At 38.7% G+C, this 15678-nt stretch overlaps 1 protein-coding gene and 1 non-coding gene across 2 annotated transcripts in view; both read left to right on the forward strand.

Moving 5' to 3' along the window:
* The window catches only part of RGS5 (regulator of G protein signaling 5), a 57299-nt gene extending 41878 nt beyond the window's left edge, over positions 1 to 15421 (forward strand). Inside the window, exons 4-5 of the mRNA XM_019986812.2 lie at positions 6204 to 6370; positions 10187 to 15421. Of these exons, the coding sequence (XP_019842371.1) occupies positions 6204 to 6370; positions 10187 to 10348 (329 nt within the window). The 3' untranslated portion in view covers positions 10349 to 15421. The remainder of the gene's footprint in view (positions 1 to 6203; positions 6371 to 10186) is intronic.
* TRNAY-AUA (transfer RNA tyrosine (anticodon AUA)) lies at positions 2921 to 2993 on the forward strand. Its single transcript has one exon. It is a non-coding gene; the product is annotated as a tRNA-Tyr (tRNA).
* Positions 15422 to 15678: the final 257 nt, after the last annotated feature.

The following is a 15678-nucleotide window of genomic DNA, read 5'->3' on the forward strand; positions in this document are numbered from 1 at the left end:
GATTATATTAAGCCTATTAAAACCTAATAGGCCTTACCTAATAACCTATTCAAAATCTTTTTTAATTGCCAAGTGTATTTGACTCTGTTCTGAGAAAACACCAATTTCTTATGTTTTCGTCTTCAGTTTTATATACAGAACCATCTGTTTTCTTTTTGAAGGTCCATGGGGCACATAACTGATGCACTGCTTTTTAAATACAAAAACAGATTGCATGTGGGAGTTTAAATGAGACAGTGACATTAAACTCTTCCATGTGACTATTTTTAAGAGCAGAGAAAGAATGAAACATAGCCCAGTAGCCACATAACTTTTATGTGAATCTCTTTGCCCCAGGAATTCCAAAAGGTCAGAACATTTTCTTGAAACATCTTTGAGATTTGGACTCTTGCATGGGGAATGGAATAGCCTGGATTTGGCTCCTCTTTTTGTTTCTGTCTTTGCATTCTCCTCTACTTCTCTTCTTTGATTTCCAATTTTCTCCCTTCTTTTGTCTGGCTGTTCTTTATCATCATCTTACTCACTAGTAGTCACAACTTTCTTTAAAGCAATAGTTATAAAAAAGCAATAGCTTACATTCATTATTCAGTCACTGTTCTATACATTGTGCATATACTAGGTTATCTAATGATTTCAATAATTTTAGCACTTAGATATGCAAACAATTTGTATTTTTCAGAAAAAGCAACCAAGACAGAAAGAGTTTAGGTAACTTGCCCATGAAATAAAATACTGCAGCAATAGCATAATCAGTAAATTTATTTTTCCTTAATGTTTGTGCTCTTCAGTTTTGAGACATAGGAGGAAATTTTTATCTCAGTGAGTCTTATTTTATTCAGTTTGAACCTTTATTAAATATTAGATCCACAGATTTACACTAAGAGGTGGGATACTTTTGAAAGAGGGGCAAAGATAAGTGAAACTCGAATCTTGAACTCAGATAATCAACAGCATTCTGGGAGAAAGAGTCATAGTAGCAAATAATCCCATGGGAAAACAAACAAAAAAAAGTGATCACTTCTCTTACGTGAATCCAGGAAATGTTATTTTCTGAGCTCATTCCCTGTCTAGGATGTCTTGGTAATGTGGTAAATGTTACTGTTGTGGCATCCTGGAATGTATCCTCAGGTCATAAATAACAATGTTTTGGAGGACTAGAATTTTAGCCCTACCTTTTTCAAAGATGTGGAAAGGGTGATTCAGAACGCCTGAATCACTATGTTATGGGGACATGAGGCTAATGAGAGTTAATTTGCCCTACACTTATTCTGTGAAGTTATTGCTTCCTCTGCAGTCTTAGACCTGATAGTGTGGGAGCTCATAAGACTTCATTCATATTGTCATTTCCCAGCAGCTGGAAAGTGCCTGGGAGTTTTCTCATTTAGGCAGAGACTAACTGACACCTTTTGTTCAAGGAACAATAAAAACTTTAAGGATGACAGAGAGAAAACTCAGTCTTTATTTCTTCTTTCAGCATGTACTATTGATTCCTGTGTCACTAAATGATAACACATCAGTTCAGTTCATTCAGTTCAGTCACTCAGTTGTGTCCGACTCTTTGTGACCCCATAGACTGCAGCACAACAGGCTTCCCTGCTCATCACCAACTCCTGGAGCTTGCTCAAACTCATGTCCATCGAGTTGGTGATGACATCCAACTATCTCATCCTCTGTTGTCCCCTCCTCATCCTGCCTTCAATCTTTCCCAGAATCAGGGTCTTTTCCAATGAGTTAGTTCTTTGTATCAGGTGGGCAAAGTATTGGAGTTTCAGCTTCAGCATCAATTCTTCCAGTGAATATTCAGGACTGATTTCCTTTAGTATGAACTGGTTGGATATCCTTGCAGTCCAAGGGACTCTCAAGAGTCTTCTCCAACACCACAGTTCAAGAGCATCAATTCTTCAGTGCTCAGCTTTCTTTAAGGTCCAACTTTCACATCCATACATGACCACTGGAAGAACCATAGCTTTGACTAGACGGACCTTTGCTGGAAAAGTAATGTCACTGCTTTTTAACATGCTGTCTAGGTTGGTCATAACTTTTCTTCCAAGGAGCAAACGTCTTTTAATTTCATGGCTGCAGTCACCATCTGCAGTGATTTTGGAGCCGCCAAAATAAAGTCTGTCACTATTTCCATTTCTTCCCCATCTATTTGCCATGAAGTGATGGGACCAGAAGCCATGATCTAGTTTTCTGATGTTGAGTTTTAAGCCAACTTTTTCACTCTCCTCTTTCACTTTCATCAAGAGGCTCTTTAGTTCTTCTTCACTTTCTGCCATAAGGTTGGTGTCATCTGCATATCTGAGGTTATTGATATTTCTCCCGGCAATCTTGATTCCAGCTTGTGCTTCATCCAGCCCAACGTTTCTCATGATGTACTCTGCATATAAGTTAAATAAGCAATAAACATACTCCTTTCCCGATTTGGAACCAGTCTGTTTTTCCATGTCCAGTTCTAACTGTTGCTTCTTGACCTGCACACAGATTTCTCAGGAGGCAGGTCAGGTGGTCTGGTATTCCCATCGCTTTCAGAATTTTCCACAGTTTGTTATTATCCACACAGTGAAAGGCTTTAATGTAGTCAATGAAGCAGAAGTAGATATATTTCTGAAACTCTCTTGCATTTTTGATGATCCAATGGATGTTGGCAATTGGATCACTGGTTCCTCTGCCTTTTCTAAATCTGAACATCTGGAAGTTCATGGTTCATGTACTGTTGAAGCCTGGTTTGGAGAATTTTGAGCATTACTTTCCTAGTGTGTGAGATGAGTGCAATTGTGTGGTAGTTTGAATATTCTTTGGCACTGCCTTTCTTTGGGATTAGAATGAAAACTGACTGTTTCCAGTCCTGTGGCCACTGCTGAGTTTTCCAAATTTGCTGGCATATTGAGTGCAGCAAATTATTGAGTGCATATGGACTTCCCTGGTGGCTCAGATGGTAAAGCATCTGCCTATAATGCAGGAGACCCAGGTTCGATCCCTGGGTCAGAAAGAAACCCTGGAGAAGGAAATGGCAACCCACTCCAGTATTCTTGCCTGGAAAATCCAATGGATGGAGGAGACTGGTGAGCTACAGTCCATGGGGTCGCAAAGAGTTGGACATGACTGAGCGACATCACTTTCACTTTCACTTTGAGTGCAGCACTTTCACAGCATCATCTTTTAGGATTTGAAATAGCTCAACTGGAATCCAGCACTTCCACTAGCTTTGTTCACAGTGATGCTTCCTAAGGCCCACTTGACTTCACATTCCAGGATGTCTGGCTCTAGGTGAGTGATCACACCATCGTGGTTATCTGGGTCATGAAGATCTTTTTTGTATAGGTTTTCTGTGTATTCTTGCCACCTTTTCTCAATATCTTCTGCTTCTGTTAGGTCCATACCATTTCTGTACTTTATTGAGCCCATCTTTGCATGAAATATTCCCTTGGTATTTCTAATTTTCTTGAGGATATCTCTACTCTTTCCCATTCTGTTGTTTTCTTCTATTTCTTTGCACTGATCACTGAGAAAAGCTTTCTTATCTCTCCTTGCTATTCTTTGGAACTCTGCATTCAAATGGGTATATCTTTCCTTTTCTCCTTTGCCTTTCCTTTCTTGTCTTTTCTCAGCTATTTGTAAGGCCTCCTTGGACAACCATTTTGCCTTTTTGCATTTCTTTTTCTTGGAGATGGTCTTGATCATTGCCTCCTGTACAATGTCACGAACCTCTGTCCATAGTTCTTCAGGCACTCTGTGTATCAGATCTGGTCCCTTGAATCTATTTGTCACTTCCACTGTATAGTTATAAGGGATTTGATTTAAGTCATACCTGAAAGGCTTATGAAATCACATAGTGCTGGAAATATGGGCAGGAGTGAGGGAAAATATATCTGATCTTATTCTGGTGAACATTATTAAGTGGTTTTAAAGCAATTCTTCTAGGTCAGTTATTAGAGAAAATTGTTTATCATACCTACCATCACTCCCCAGTGTATTTTTAGGTGTTGCTCAATTTAAAAAGAAATGTTTTTATATTAACTACAGGGAGAAGGGATTAAAATGCAAAGTTTCTTGTTTGGATCCAGAATTGTCAGTGACTCTAATCCAAGTTAATTATAATTCAGCAATTCTGTTTCTTTAAAACTGAGTGCAATTGCTGGGAACTGTGAGGGATATAAAGACAAAATGTATAGAAGGAAAATTGAAAACTGACAATGCTATATTTCTGGCTTAATCATGATATTTTTTGCATATTGTTTGAAATTGATGTATTGGGCAATGACTAATGAATGAAAGTTAGAATCTATAAAAAGAAGTAGGGAGAAATATTCAAGAAGAATGGAAATAGAAATTAGGTCAAAGGAAGTGAATTCAGTACATGACTATGTTCTCCAAGTAAAACTAATGAATTGTAGAAGTGTTTTCTGATGAGGGACAAGTTAGAGGAAATGTAGACCTTGAGGTTCCAGTCAGTCCAGCCTTCAGCCTGGGAGGCAAACGCCAGGCCAGGCGTGCCTGTAACTCTGATATAGTCTGTGGGGAGCTAAAATTTTCTCTCCTTCCTTTAGAAGTCCACTTACCTTACATAATAAATGTGTGTGGATTCTCTCTCAGTACATACAGATTTGTTAGAATTGGGGTTAAAAAAAGTATCTATCTATTTATCAATTACCTATTTATCTATATCTCTCTATCTAGCTACATATATATCTAACTATCTATCTATATGTCACCTTTAAAAGGAGGAAAATATTGAAGATATAAAATGATTTTTCCTTTGTTCATTTTCATTGCCTTCCTAATTCCTGACCTTGCCTTCAACTTATCTACCACTTTGGAGCTTAGAGCTGCAGAACAAGGTTGCTGCTGCTAAGTCGCTTCAGTCGTGTCCGACTCTGTGCGATCCCATAGATGGAAGCCCACCAGGCTCCCCCGCCCCTGGGATTCTCCAGGCAAGAACACTGGAGTGGGTTGCCATTTCCTTCTCCAATGCATGAAAGTGAAAAGTGAAAAGGAAGTTGCTCAGTTGTGTCCAACTCTTAGCGACCCCATGGACTACAGCCTACCAGGCTCCTCCATCCATAGGATTTTCCAGGCAAAAGTACTGGAGTGGGGTGCCATTGCCTTCTCCGGCAGAACAAGGTTAGAATAAAGAAAAAGAAAACAAAAGGATCAGACCCAAGAATCTCTAATATACATATTTGTATAATATATATATATATATATATATATATATATATATATATAGGCTTCCTTGGTGGCTCAGACAGTAAAGAATCTGCCCTCAATGCAGAGAGACCTGGGTTTACAAGCTGAAATATATTCTACATGAGCAACGGTACTCTGAAAACAGAACCACAACAGTCATACTTACACTTAATTTAATATGTGTTAAAGACTGATGTTTCACTGATGGGTGTAGTAACTGCTCTACATGTGGGCCCCCTTCATCAGGGCCCTACCACTCCTCCTTCAGGTCTCCTGTCTCACTTTCTCATATAGGCCTTCTCTAAATGTAAAATCAGGTTAGGACCCTTTTACTACTCTTACTATCTTTCATATTGCTTTCTTTTGTTGTGCACACATTTTTTGTATGTGTTTCATCATTTTCTTTTCTACCTCCCCAGAATCTTTCACTGGGGCAAGTAGCATGTCTATTTTACTTACCATAATTCCTGGAACATAGTATTTGTTCCAAAAATCAATTTTAGAAAGAAAAAAACTGAGTAGTTGATACATGAGAGTAAACATTAATATTCCTTACACTACCAAATCAAGTTTTCAGTGTATTTTTTTCTTTTTGGTAACTGGTTAGTATCCAGAATGGCATTAGTGCTCACAATGTTCCTCAATGCTATGTACAGTTAAACTTTCATCACCCAAATACAGACTGTCTGTATTTGAATCCCAGCTCTGCCACTTACCAGCTGGTTAACTAATAGAAAGTTACTTGATCTGTCTGACCTCATTTGTAAAATAGGATATAGCAGTCTCTGCCTCTTAGGTTTGTAATGGTTAACAAATGAGTTAACTTTAGTAAGGTTCTTACGCAAATAACAGAAATGTGTTACAAATAAACCTAGGCTACAACATTGCATATAGTGATAGACAGATGATAGATACAGATATACATATAGATATATACAGATATACAGATAGATACAGATATAGATACAGATCAGATAGAATACATTTCCTCAAATAACCTTTTTCCTTGCTAGATGGACTGGCCAGCTTCAAAAGTTTCCTGAAGTCTGAATTCAGTGAGGAGAATCTTGAGTTCTGGATGGCCTGTGAAGATTACAAGAAGATCAAGTCCCCTGTCAAGATGGCTGAGACAGCAAAGAAAATTTATGAAGAATTCATCCAAGTGGAGGCTCCTAAAGAGGTTGGTCCTGACTGGAAGGTGGGTGAGAGTGGTCAATGGGGGTCAGCTCAACCACTTCCCAGGAAGGATTTCCATCTACAATACATTGGGCAACTAAAGGTAATTCCTATTTGAAAGTGGGCCACCTTTCTTAAACACCTACTGAATGCAAAGGGAGAGCAATACAATCAAGCAGATGTGAACTTGAACTCTGTTTAGACCACTTTCTAAGCAGTATGGGTCTCTCTTAGTAGCATGTAATCACAAATGAGGATAATACAGGTTGTATGATCTTGGGTGAAGTACTCAGTCTCTCTGAACTTAGTTTCTTTCTTTGGGAGAATGAGGATAATGAAGACTATTTTGCAGGATTGTTGTGAGGATGAAATCAAACAGTGGATGTGAAAATACATATCTCAGCATTTGAACAAATTAATGTCTGATAAATGTTTCTATTACTTCACCTTTTCCCCTTTCTCCTTTTCTCCTTCCTTTTCTTTTTTGGTGAAAATTCTCTCTTTTCCATCCCCTTCTCCACCACCCCCTGGTCTCCCCTAGGGCTTTTTCATTTACTCTCTGATCTGGACAAGGTTTCTACTCATGAAAACCAAATGATCACATGGTAACAGTGCTACAGATGTTGGAGGACAATACAATATTAATTAACTCTTAAAGATGTGTGTTGATTTCAAAGAGGTTTTAGGGCAGTTTATCTGCCCTTTCCTATTTGTAAAACTGAATTGAAAAGATTTTTTGTGGAATTCAGGATGGCCTCAGCAAGACCCATTCATCGTGTTTTGGTCAGGTCACTGATTTCACATTGCACACTGTAATCCAATCTGGACATCAAACATTTCATCAAAATTTGGGGTCAGGTACAGAGGTAATCTGAGCAAACCCTTTAGGCAGGCAGTAATTAACTTAAGATGATTTGAGAGAGGGAAACCCTAATATCTTTTTTCTCTCACAGGTGTTCTAGACTCTTGAGGTTCTATCATTTGAGACGTATTCCTTTGGTAATGCATTACTCATCACTGATCCTTTTTAAAGGGCAACTTTATCTGAATGGATTATTATAATCTAATAATCAAATTAGATTATATACCTAATGCCAACAGATGAGCCACCTCCATGACATAGGAGGTGGAGGTGAGGAGCAGAGTATAGAGTACTACTGGTCAAGTTGAGAAAGTGAGAATCCTAGCATGCACCTGGGTTTAGTCTTACTGAGGGAATTTTGGAATCCTCCCTAGATCCCCTCTTCTACCCCTCAGTCTCACACCCCATGCATATGTATTGGCTTTCCCCTACTTCTAATGGCCTTTCTGCTGGCCTGTTCTGTCAGCATGGAACCTCTATTTGTGATGTTACCAAGGACATTAATGTACTGTTAGTATTAAATTTGACACAATTTCCTGACTTTGACTGATTTCCCATTTCCAACCTATCTTCTTACCACCTTCATTCCTCTTCACAGAAGTCTAGGATTTGAGTATATGCAAATGATGGAGATGCATCCAGGCTATTGCTAGCTGCTCTGAGCTCTAGGAAAACATTGTTCTCAAAGTTCCTTACTAGAACACTCATGGGTATCATGAGAATATGAGAAATTAAGAATGGAGTTTCAAAATAAATAAAACCCTTGCTGAGTTACTAGAACACACAAATGATGGCCTTCATTATAAGGACGTTGGGCTCTAATTAAAATAATTTTGGCCTCCATTCTCTGAGTTGAGCATCAGAGGGATGTAAATCCCACTCCTGTTACATAATAAATACTCTGTGAATGTTTGTGAGATGAATGGATGCAGATATACCAACTCCAGACCTTTCTTGACGTATGACTTTGGGCAAGTTTCTAACTAAAGCTTTTTAATTCTCAATTCTCTTTAATTGTAATAATTTCATGTATGTGTGTGGGATGTGTATATATACCTGCTGCTGCTGCTAAGTCGCTTCAGTCGTGTCCGACTCTGTGCGACCCCATAGACGGCAGCCCACCAGGCTCCGCCGTCCCTGAGATTCTCCAGGCAAGAACACTGGAGTGGGTTGCCATTTCCTTCTCCAATGCATGAAAGGGAAAAGTGAAAGTGAAGTCGCTCAGTCGTGTCCGACTCTTAGCGACCCCATGGACTACAGCCTACCAGGCTCCTCTATCCATAGGATTTTCCAGGCAAGAGTACTGGAGTGGGGTGCCATTGTCCTCTCCCATTTATGCATTAGAGAGGTTAAAATATGTATCACTTCTTTAAAAAACATATCAATTCTTTAAAAAATAGGATTAATAGATAGCTTTATAATTGTTAGAGATTTTATAATTTTTAGCTTTAAAATTTTCAACTATTTTGGCTGATGAGCAGTCTGGCTGCTCATCTAGTTCAGTATATATTAAAGAGAAGGAAGAAGCATTGCTTTAGTGTGGCAGGAAGAATAACAGACTGTTCCTCATTAGCTGTTTGTAGGCATATAAATTGACCTCTTTGGATCTTGGAGTCTTCACCTTTGAAGACAGACATCTGACTACCTCACCTTTGAGGCCGTTTCCAGCACAGTCTGTGAAGTCTTCCACCATTCCCGCATAAAACACACAGGTTGCTCTCACCTGTGGAAAGCACGTCATAGCCTCAACTCACTTCGTCCTGGACCTTCGATCACAGACACTCATGTCTGTTTTGGCCTGGCTGTCTCCAGTCACACCTTTGTCCCTGACTCTGACCTAAAGACACTCCATAATTCTTTGAGCCCAGATAGCTTTTCTCAGTATCAAGAAACTTTAGCAGCCCAGGAGAGACCCAAACACTTCCTAATGTTTCAGTTCAGAACCATTGGTTGATTTGGGTTTTGTTTCTTTCTTCTGTACACTCAGGTAAAAGAGTCATTGGAATAACAACATGATAAACAATGATTTCTCTCAAATCATACTCAGGCAAGCCCAGGCAGGCTGTACATTGCACAAGCCCAGGGGACCATTCACATGGACCCTAGCATGAATGATGTCCCTGGGAGTGATACAGTGTAGAATGGCCCTGCATTCAGGCCAAATAAGCCATGATGCCTCCCAACACTCCAGTCTCCTGGGCAAAAGCAACATTGTTGGGCTTTTGAATCTTCTAACTACCCCTTATGATCTTGGGCAAATCGCTTTAAGTCTTCTGCTCCTCAATTGTAAGATGTGGATGTCAGTATTGCCTCTCAGAGTTGTAAGACTCAAGGAGTTCACAGCGCAGGGCTGGTGAAAGTAAAGTTCTCATACTCAATAAATATCAGTTGCTGTTGTTATGAATGTTGTGCTAAAACCACGTGTCTTTGTTTGTTTCAGGAAAAAACCACGTTTCCTTATTCTTCTAGAGACACGCATAAAGTCTTGGATCCCTGATTTCTCTCTCTTCATTCTCCCCATTAGGGGTCAAACCAAATGCTGTGGTAGGAAGACTATGGGATTAGGCAGCAGGATACCTAGATTCAAATTCTGAGTCTCTGCCTTCAAATACATTTATTAGCTCTGTGATCTTGAAGTCCCTATCTATCTGTCTTTCGCCTAGAAAAGGAAAGACTCATTTTTTAGGGTTATTGAGAAGCTTATATGAGGTCTGCCTGAATGAGTTGTTTATTTCTAACACTGGGTGCCTAATACTGGTTAGATCGTAATCTGAGTCATGCATTTGTTGAAGCACCAGCTGCCTTACCCTACTGTATATAAAATAGAAGTGATAAGCTATTCTAATTTCCTATGCCTCTCTTCCCCTCATGCGTTATGTGAGAAACACTTTTCTCCCTACCCCTCCTCAAATCCCACAACCTGGGCTGACTCAGTGATCCCTGTTTTCTGGCTCACAGGTGAATATTGATCACTTCACGAAGGAAATCACAGTGAAGAATTTGGTGGAGCCTTCCCCAAGTAGCTTTGACGTGGCCCAGAAAAGAATCCATGCTCTGATGGAGAAGGATTCGCTGCCTCGCTTTGTGCGCTCTGAATTTTATCAGGAGTTCATCAAGTAGCAATGCAGTCAGGCTGTGAGAATCATCCTGAGAGTTATTTCACCCATAATCACCCTGCACTTTCCAGCAACCCACATATCTTCCTATAGCAGCTTGCTCAAAGAGTCTTAGATGGAAAGCCCCAGGGAGGGTTGCTTACTCTTTTGCCCACATTGTTTTGGATAATTATCTATTGCCCCAATGTCTTCCTTTTCCAGTTTCCCCTTCCTGCCCCTGTTCTCAGTTAAGCTCTACTCTTGTAGGCTGTTGTGAAACTCAGTCCGAACAACAGAAAAACTCTACTTAGGGAAACATAAAGCAGAAATATGATATCATTGAATGTGGTTCCACTTGGTAATGGATTGCCATCTAAATTGGGATGAAAAAGAATATGGACGTGGAAAAACCAATTTCAAGTGAGATTAATTGATCTCATTTGTTGTCTTAATTCTGATCCAGGAAGGCCGCTCATTATTTTCTGAATTTGGTTAGTAAAATGTGGTAGGCATTTTATGAGGCAACCACTATTTGATTTTTTTAAGCAAATACATCATTCAAAACATTGGTCTTCCTTTGAGACCATCTTTGTGTTAACTAGAGATTATAAACAAGAGATACAGCCAAGAATATATTGTGTTTATATAAAATCAATCTGAACACAATCCATGGGGCTTCTTATAATTCCCTCAGACCTTCCCACACATAAAGTTACCAAATTCTGTACTAAATCAGTGACCTGAGATTGCCAATGGACTGCTTTATAAACGTATCTATGCCTCTAAAAGTAGGCCCAAGGTTTCCATTTTCAAATTAGTTAAAATTTGTGTGAGTGCAAAATTCCAAAATTGCTTACTCCAATCATGTAAAACACAAACGTGCTGCTCATTGCAGTGGTCTTCCTCCTCAATATCAAGAGGGCTGTATACTACAAGGGAGAAATCTTGTCAAACCTAAAAGGGGTAGTTGTCCGATGGTGCCATCGGTTTGTTAAGTACATGATGATTATCTTCAAAATAGCTAATTATCTTCAGAAAACTTAATTTGACTAAATGCAGAGACTTTCTAAGTGAGATAGAGTTTTACAGTACCCTGCATTTTGCAAAATGATCTGATCTTCTAGCAACTGCTCATTCCCCTCCTTATTTTGCTCACCATAGTAGTGAATTGTATTATAGTCAAAACACACATTTATACCCCTAACATGCCTTCAGTTCAGTTCAGTCACTCAGTCGTGTCCGACTCTTTGCAACCCCATGAATTGCAGCACGCCAGGCCTCCCTGTCCATCACCAGTACATGCCTTACATATAGCCAATTTTTAGTAGGTTTAAACTTTTAATGCTGTATTTCATTATTATAAGTCTTACTAGCATTTTTTATTATCTTTAGTAGATTTGACTAAGCAATACATAATCTAGTAATAAAGAGACCAACTGTGTATGAGGGTAACTAAGTGAGGATAGTGAGTTAATTAAAAAAGTGATTTTTAAGGGATTAATAAACATCTTAAATGTTTAAGTAGAAGATTACATTGTTTAGTCTTGTATTTCCTCCTTTTGTTTCTTTCTTTCATTTACAAAACTCCTAGTTTCACACATCTGTAACCTATTAATTCAGTTATTCACTAAGAATATTGAAAGTAAAGCAACTATATGACTGTATTCTTGGAGTAAACACTGACTACATTTGTTGGGTTTTTCTTATTTTTGTTATTTCAAAGACTAATGTGCCCTTTCTGAATACTTGCCATTTCAAACTCTGAAAATGGGTTGGAGTGACTGGGTCTAGTGCCAACAGTTGCTAGTCTGGTATGAGTTCATTCATATGTGTCAATATTGCTCACTTCAAAGAAACTCCGTTGTCAAGAGGTTGACAGGCCCAGTCAACATTGAGAGCATGAAAGATAAGTTCTCACCATGTCTATTTGTGTGGGAGTGACAAGCAATTCACAAGAATTCCCAGCATGACCTTTTTCAGCATCTGTCTATGCTGCCCCAAAGGGGTATAAAACCACCAATCCTATACTTGCTCAAGCAGCTAGAAAATGTAAGAACCAAAGAATCTAGGTTTTTTCTGAAATGCTTAAACAGTTTTTTAAATTTTATTTTACTTTTAAACTTGACAGTATTGTGTTAGTTTTGCCAAATATTGAAATGAATCCGCCACAGGTATACATGTGTTCCCCATCCTGAACCCTCCTCCCTCCTCCCTCCCCATACCATCCCTCTGGGTCATCCCAGTGCACCAGCCCCAAGCATCCAGTATCGTGCATCGAACTTTGATGTCATTAAAATTTCAAATCTTTTATTCATATTATTTGAAGTAACCAAATGTTTACAAACACCCAGAGAACTGACTAGAGACTAGAAAGTTCACCAAGATGGTTGATGTTACAAAGACTCAAGCTTACCGTATTCACAAATTGACTGCACATCCTATGTAAGTGGGTAGACTTGTCAGTGGAGGATAAAAAGGGCCTTGCCTTTTCATAAGCTGAAAACACAGGAGGCAGAAAAAGCAGGAAAAGCACCAGGAGCGCAGAGCTGTGAAGGCTACAAGAAGCACGAATGCCTTGCAGTCAACTGGTGACATGTAATATAAATGTAAACATGATTTTAAATTTAAAGCAGGATAAACACACACATCAGACACTCTTCTAAGTAAAAAATTAAAAGGAATATAAATATCACAGCCCCAAATGAAAGAGCAAGCATGTAAACGTCGCCCTAGAAAGTTCTTTGACATATTTTGAGAGTGTTTTTAAACTTAGAAGAGAAAAAACTGAACTACCAAAAATTTCCATGGTAAAACAAACAAAATAGCATTCTTTTAAATTTTGGGAAGTTGGGAAAACTGGGGTGATCTTTCCAGGAAAAGAATGTGTAATGTCTGTTTATCACTTCCTTTCCCTCCTCCCCCTCCTCTGCAATCTCCCTAGAGTAAATTGCCCAGTTAAGTATGAAGCTCAGTGGAGGAGCCCTTGGTGCTGATATGTTCCTCCCTGGAGAAAATGTAACACAGTCCTGTGTAGATCTGGGATGTAGAGAGGTGGTCGATGGGAACAGGAGTACATGCTTCTCATCTTTGAGAGAAACCCAAGGTTAGGGAGGCCGGGTAACCCCCACGCCCTGTCTCTCTGCTTGTGTTTGATATAGTTTGAGCTTGGCATCAGATTAGTATCCAAATTTGACCAGAACAAAGAGGAAGACTATCTATTCTGGAATAAGTTAGGAGACTGTGTTCCATGTTTATCTGCTAACTCAGTGCTTGTTCATATGAGCAACCACCAACACACACACAGACACCTTCTGAAATGTAGAACTGATGTGTTTCAGTAATTTTGCTTTCAAATCAGTAGAAGCAAATTTATAAACACATTTTGTGCCCCACTCCCAAAACCACCCATGTGCTCATTCTCTACTGTACAAATTACGCTTTAAGCATATTTCAGGTTTTACTGCATAAAGAGAAGAATTTGTTAAAGAAATTGTTTTTATTTTTGCCTTCTATAGAGCCATTAATTTTGCTTGGTTGTTGTTCTCTGTATACACCCCCTTTCAACAGAGTGGAGTTATTATTATTTCACAAGGTATAACAAATCAATTGGTAAACTAATAAACATTCTTTGTCAGGGATTTTTCAATCTATCTGTCCCATCACAAATTTGATAATTTGAGAATCATTTCAAAGGCTATTTATATTTCAGGGAAATGATTTTTACCCTTGAAATCATTCCTTCTAGTAGTCATTTTCTTTGTTTCCCAGTAATTTAGCAAGTTTGGTACAAATAGGGTCATGAGAAAAGAAAGGGGGGAAAGGAGGAGTGAGAAGTGGTGAAGAAGTAAGTGCCTAAACTTACCTACAAGGTGAGTCCATTCACTAGGAAACATTTAAGAGCAACTCCACTTGATTGAAAATCAAATAACTTTTTGGTGTCACCACCAAGATTTGCAGGAAGGCATTTCTTGAGTAACAATGAAGCTAGATGTGAAACTCCATTTTAAAATCCTAGGGAGTTTGGATTAGATAAAAGAAGAAACACGGAAGCCATCCTTTCCCCAGTGGGTTTGCATGTGCCAGAGAGCAGAGCATGGAGAACTCAGTTTCTAATATCTGAATGTCCAAACCCAAGGGCCAGACAACTCTCTGTAGGTTCTGGACATGAGGTCTTATTAAATCTCGGTTTATGGGTTTTCCAGTCTCTCCATTCTATTAGACAAGTGTGTGTTTAATAGTTGCTTTGGACAAGGCTCCTTAACAATTTAGCAGCCACTCCCTGTGTTAAATGTATTTTCACCCAAACAGGTCATGTGGCAGATCAGAGCAATAAATATTAAAAGAAAGGCTTCCCCCAACATCCTGTAACTGAAAAGATCAAGTCTTCCAACTAAGACACTATTAGCTTTGAATGGAAACTCACAGCAGACAGTAAAGGGAAAAAGACAGATAACCAAACTTTGGAATATTATCCTCACCTCACAGTTTAACAATAATTTTATCTTCTAGTAGAGAAGATAAAAATTCACTCAACATTTACATCTAGTTTGATAAGTCTCTTGTTTTCTCACCTGAGAAAATTTTCCTTTCTCTTTCACACCTATGTCTCCATTTCTCTTCTCCTCTGGCATAAGGATACATTTAAAATAATTGAGTCTAACCACATTTATCTAATAATGAATACAATTAAAGCATTTAACTCCCTATCTAGAAACATGTATAAACTAAGGCATAAACAAAACAGTGGGAAATGTTGCAAATTTTTCCAATGGAGAGGAGTAATCTGGATAATTTTTGCCAAAAGTTCTTTTCATATTACATGTTATTAGAATTTGGGGGACTGAGTTTTTTTTAAGACTGCTACAACTTGCAACTCATCTTCAGGAGACCAGCCTGGAGAAAAGAGTGGAAATGAAAGTTTGGAAATCCATTCATCAGCATGTATCCCATGTTTTTCATTTAGGAACAATTGTGTTTATCTTCAAATTTTGTATCCAACGTGTTGTGTACTCTGTAACTCATACTACTTGATAAAGCACCAAATATGTATCTGTAACCACAATCACATTTATTATATTAAATATGTATCTATATAACAGTCTCTGATTCCTTCTTGACTCCTGAACATTCTGGATGTGAAACTCTCCCTTAAGATGGGCTGCTTTATTCACTATGCTCCTTACAACAACAGGTGGGAATATCCCTCTCCTAATAAACATCAACTGTAATACAGCTTGACATGCAAAACTCAGAAAGAGAGATAGCAAAGTGTCTGATATTCATTAACTGTTCACTACATTCCCTTGGATTCAGATGGCAACAACTTACTGATGTAAGTATTCTCTGTTAGCACTG

Source organism: Bos indicus, chromosome 3 (assembly GCF_029378745.1).
Source record: "Bos indicus isolate NIAB-ARS_2022 breed Sahiwal x Tharparkar chromosome 3, NIAB-ARS_B.indTharparkar_mat_pri_1.0, whole genome shotgun sequence".
NCBI lineage: Eukaryota > Metazoa > Chordata > Mammalia > Artiodactyla > Bovidae > Bos > Bos indicus.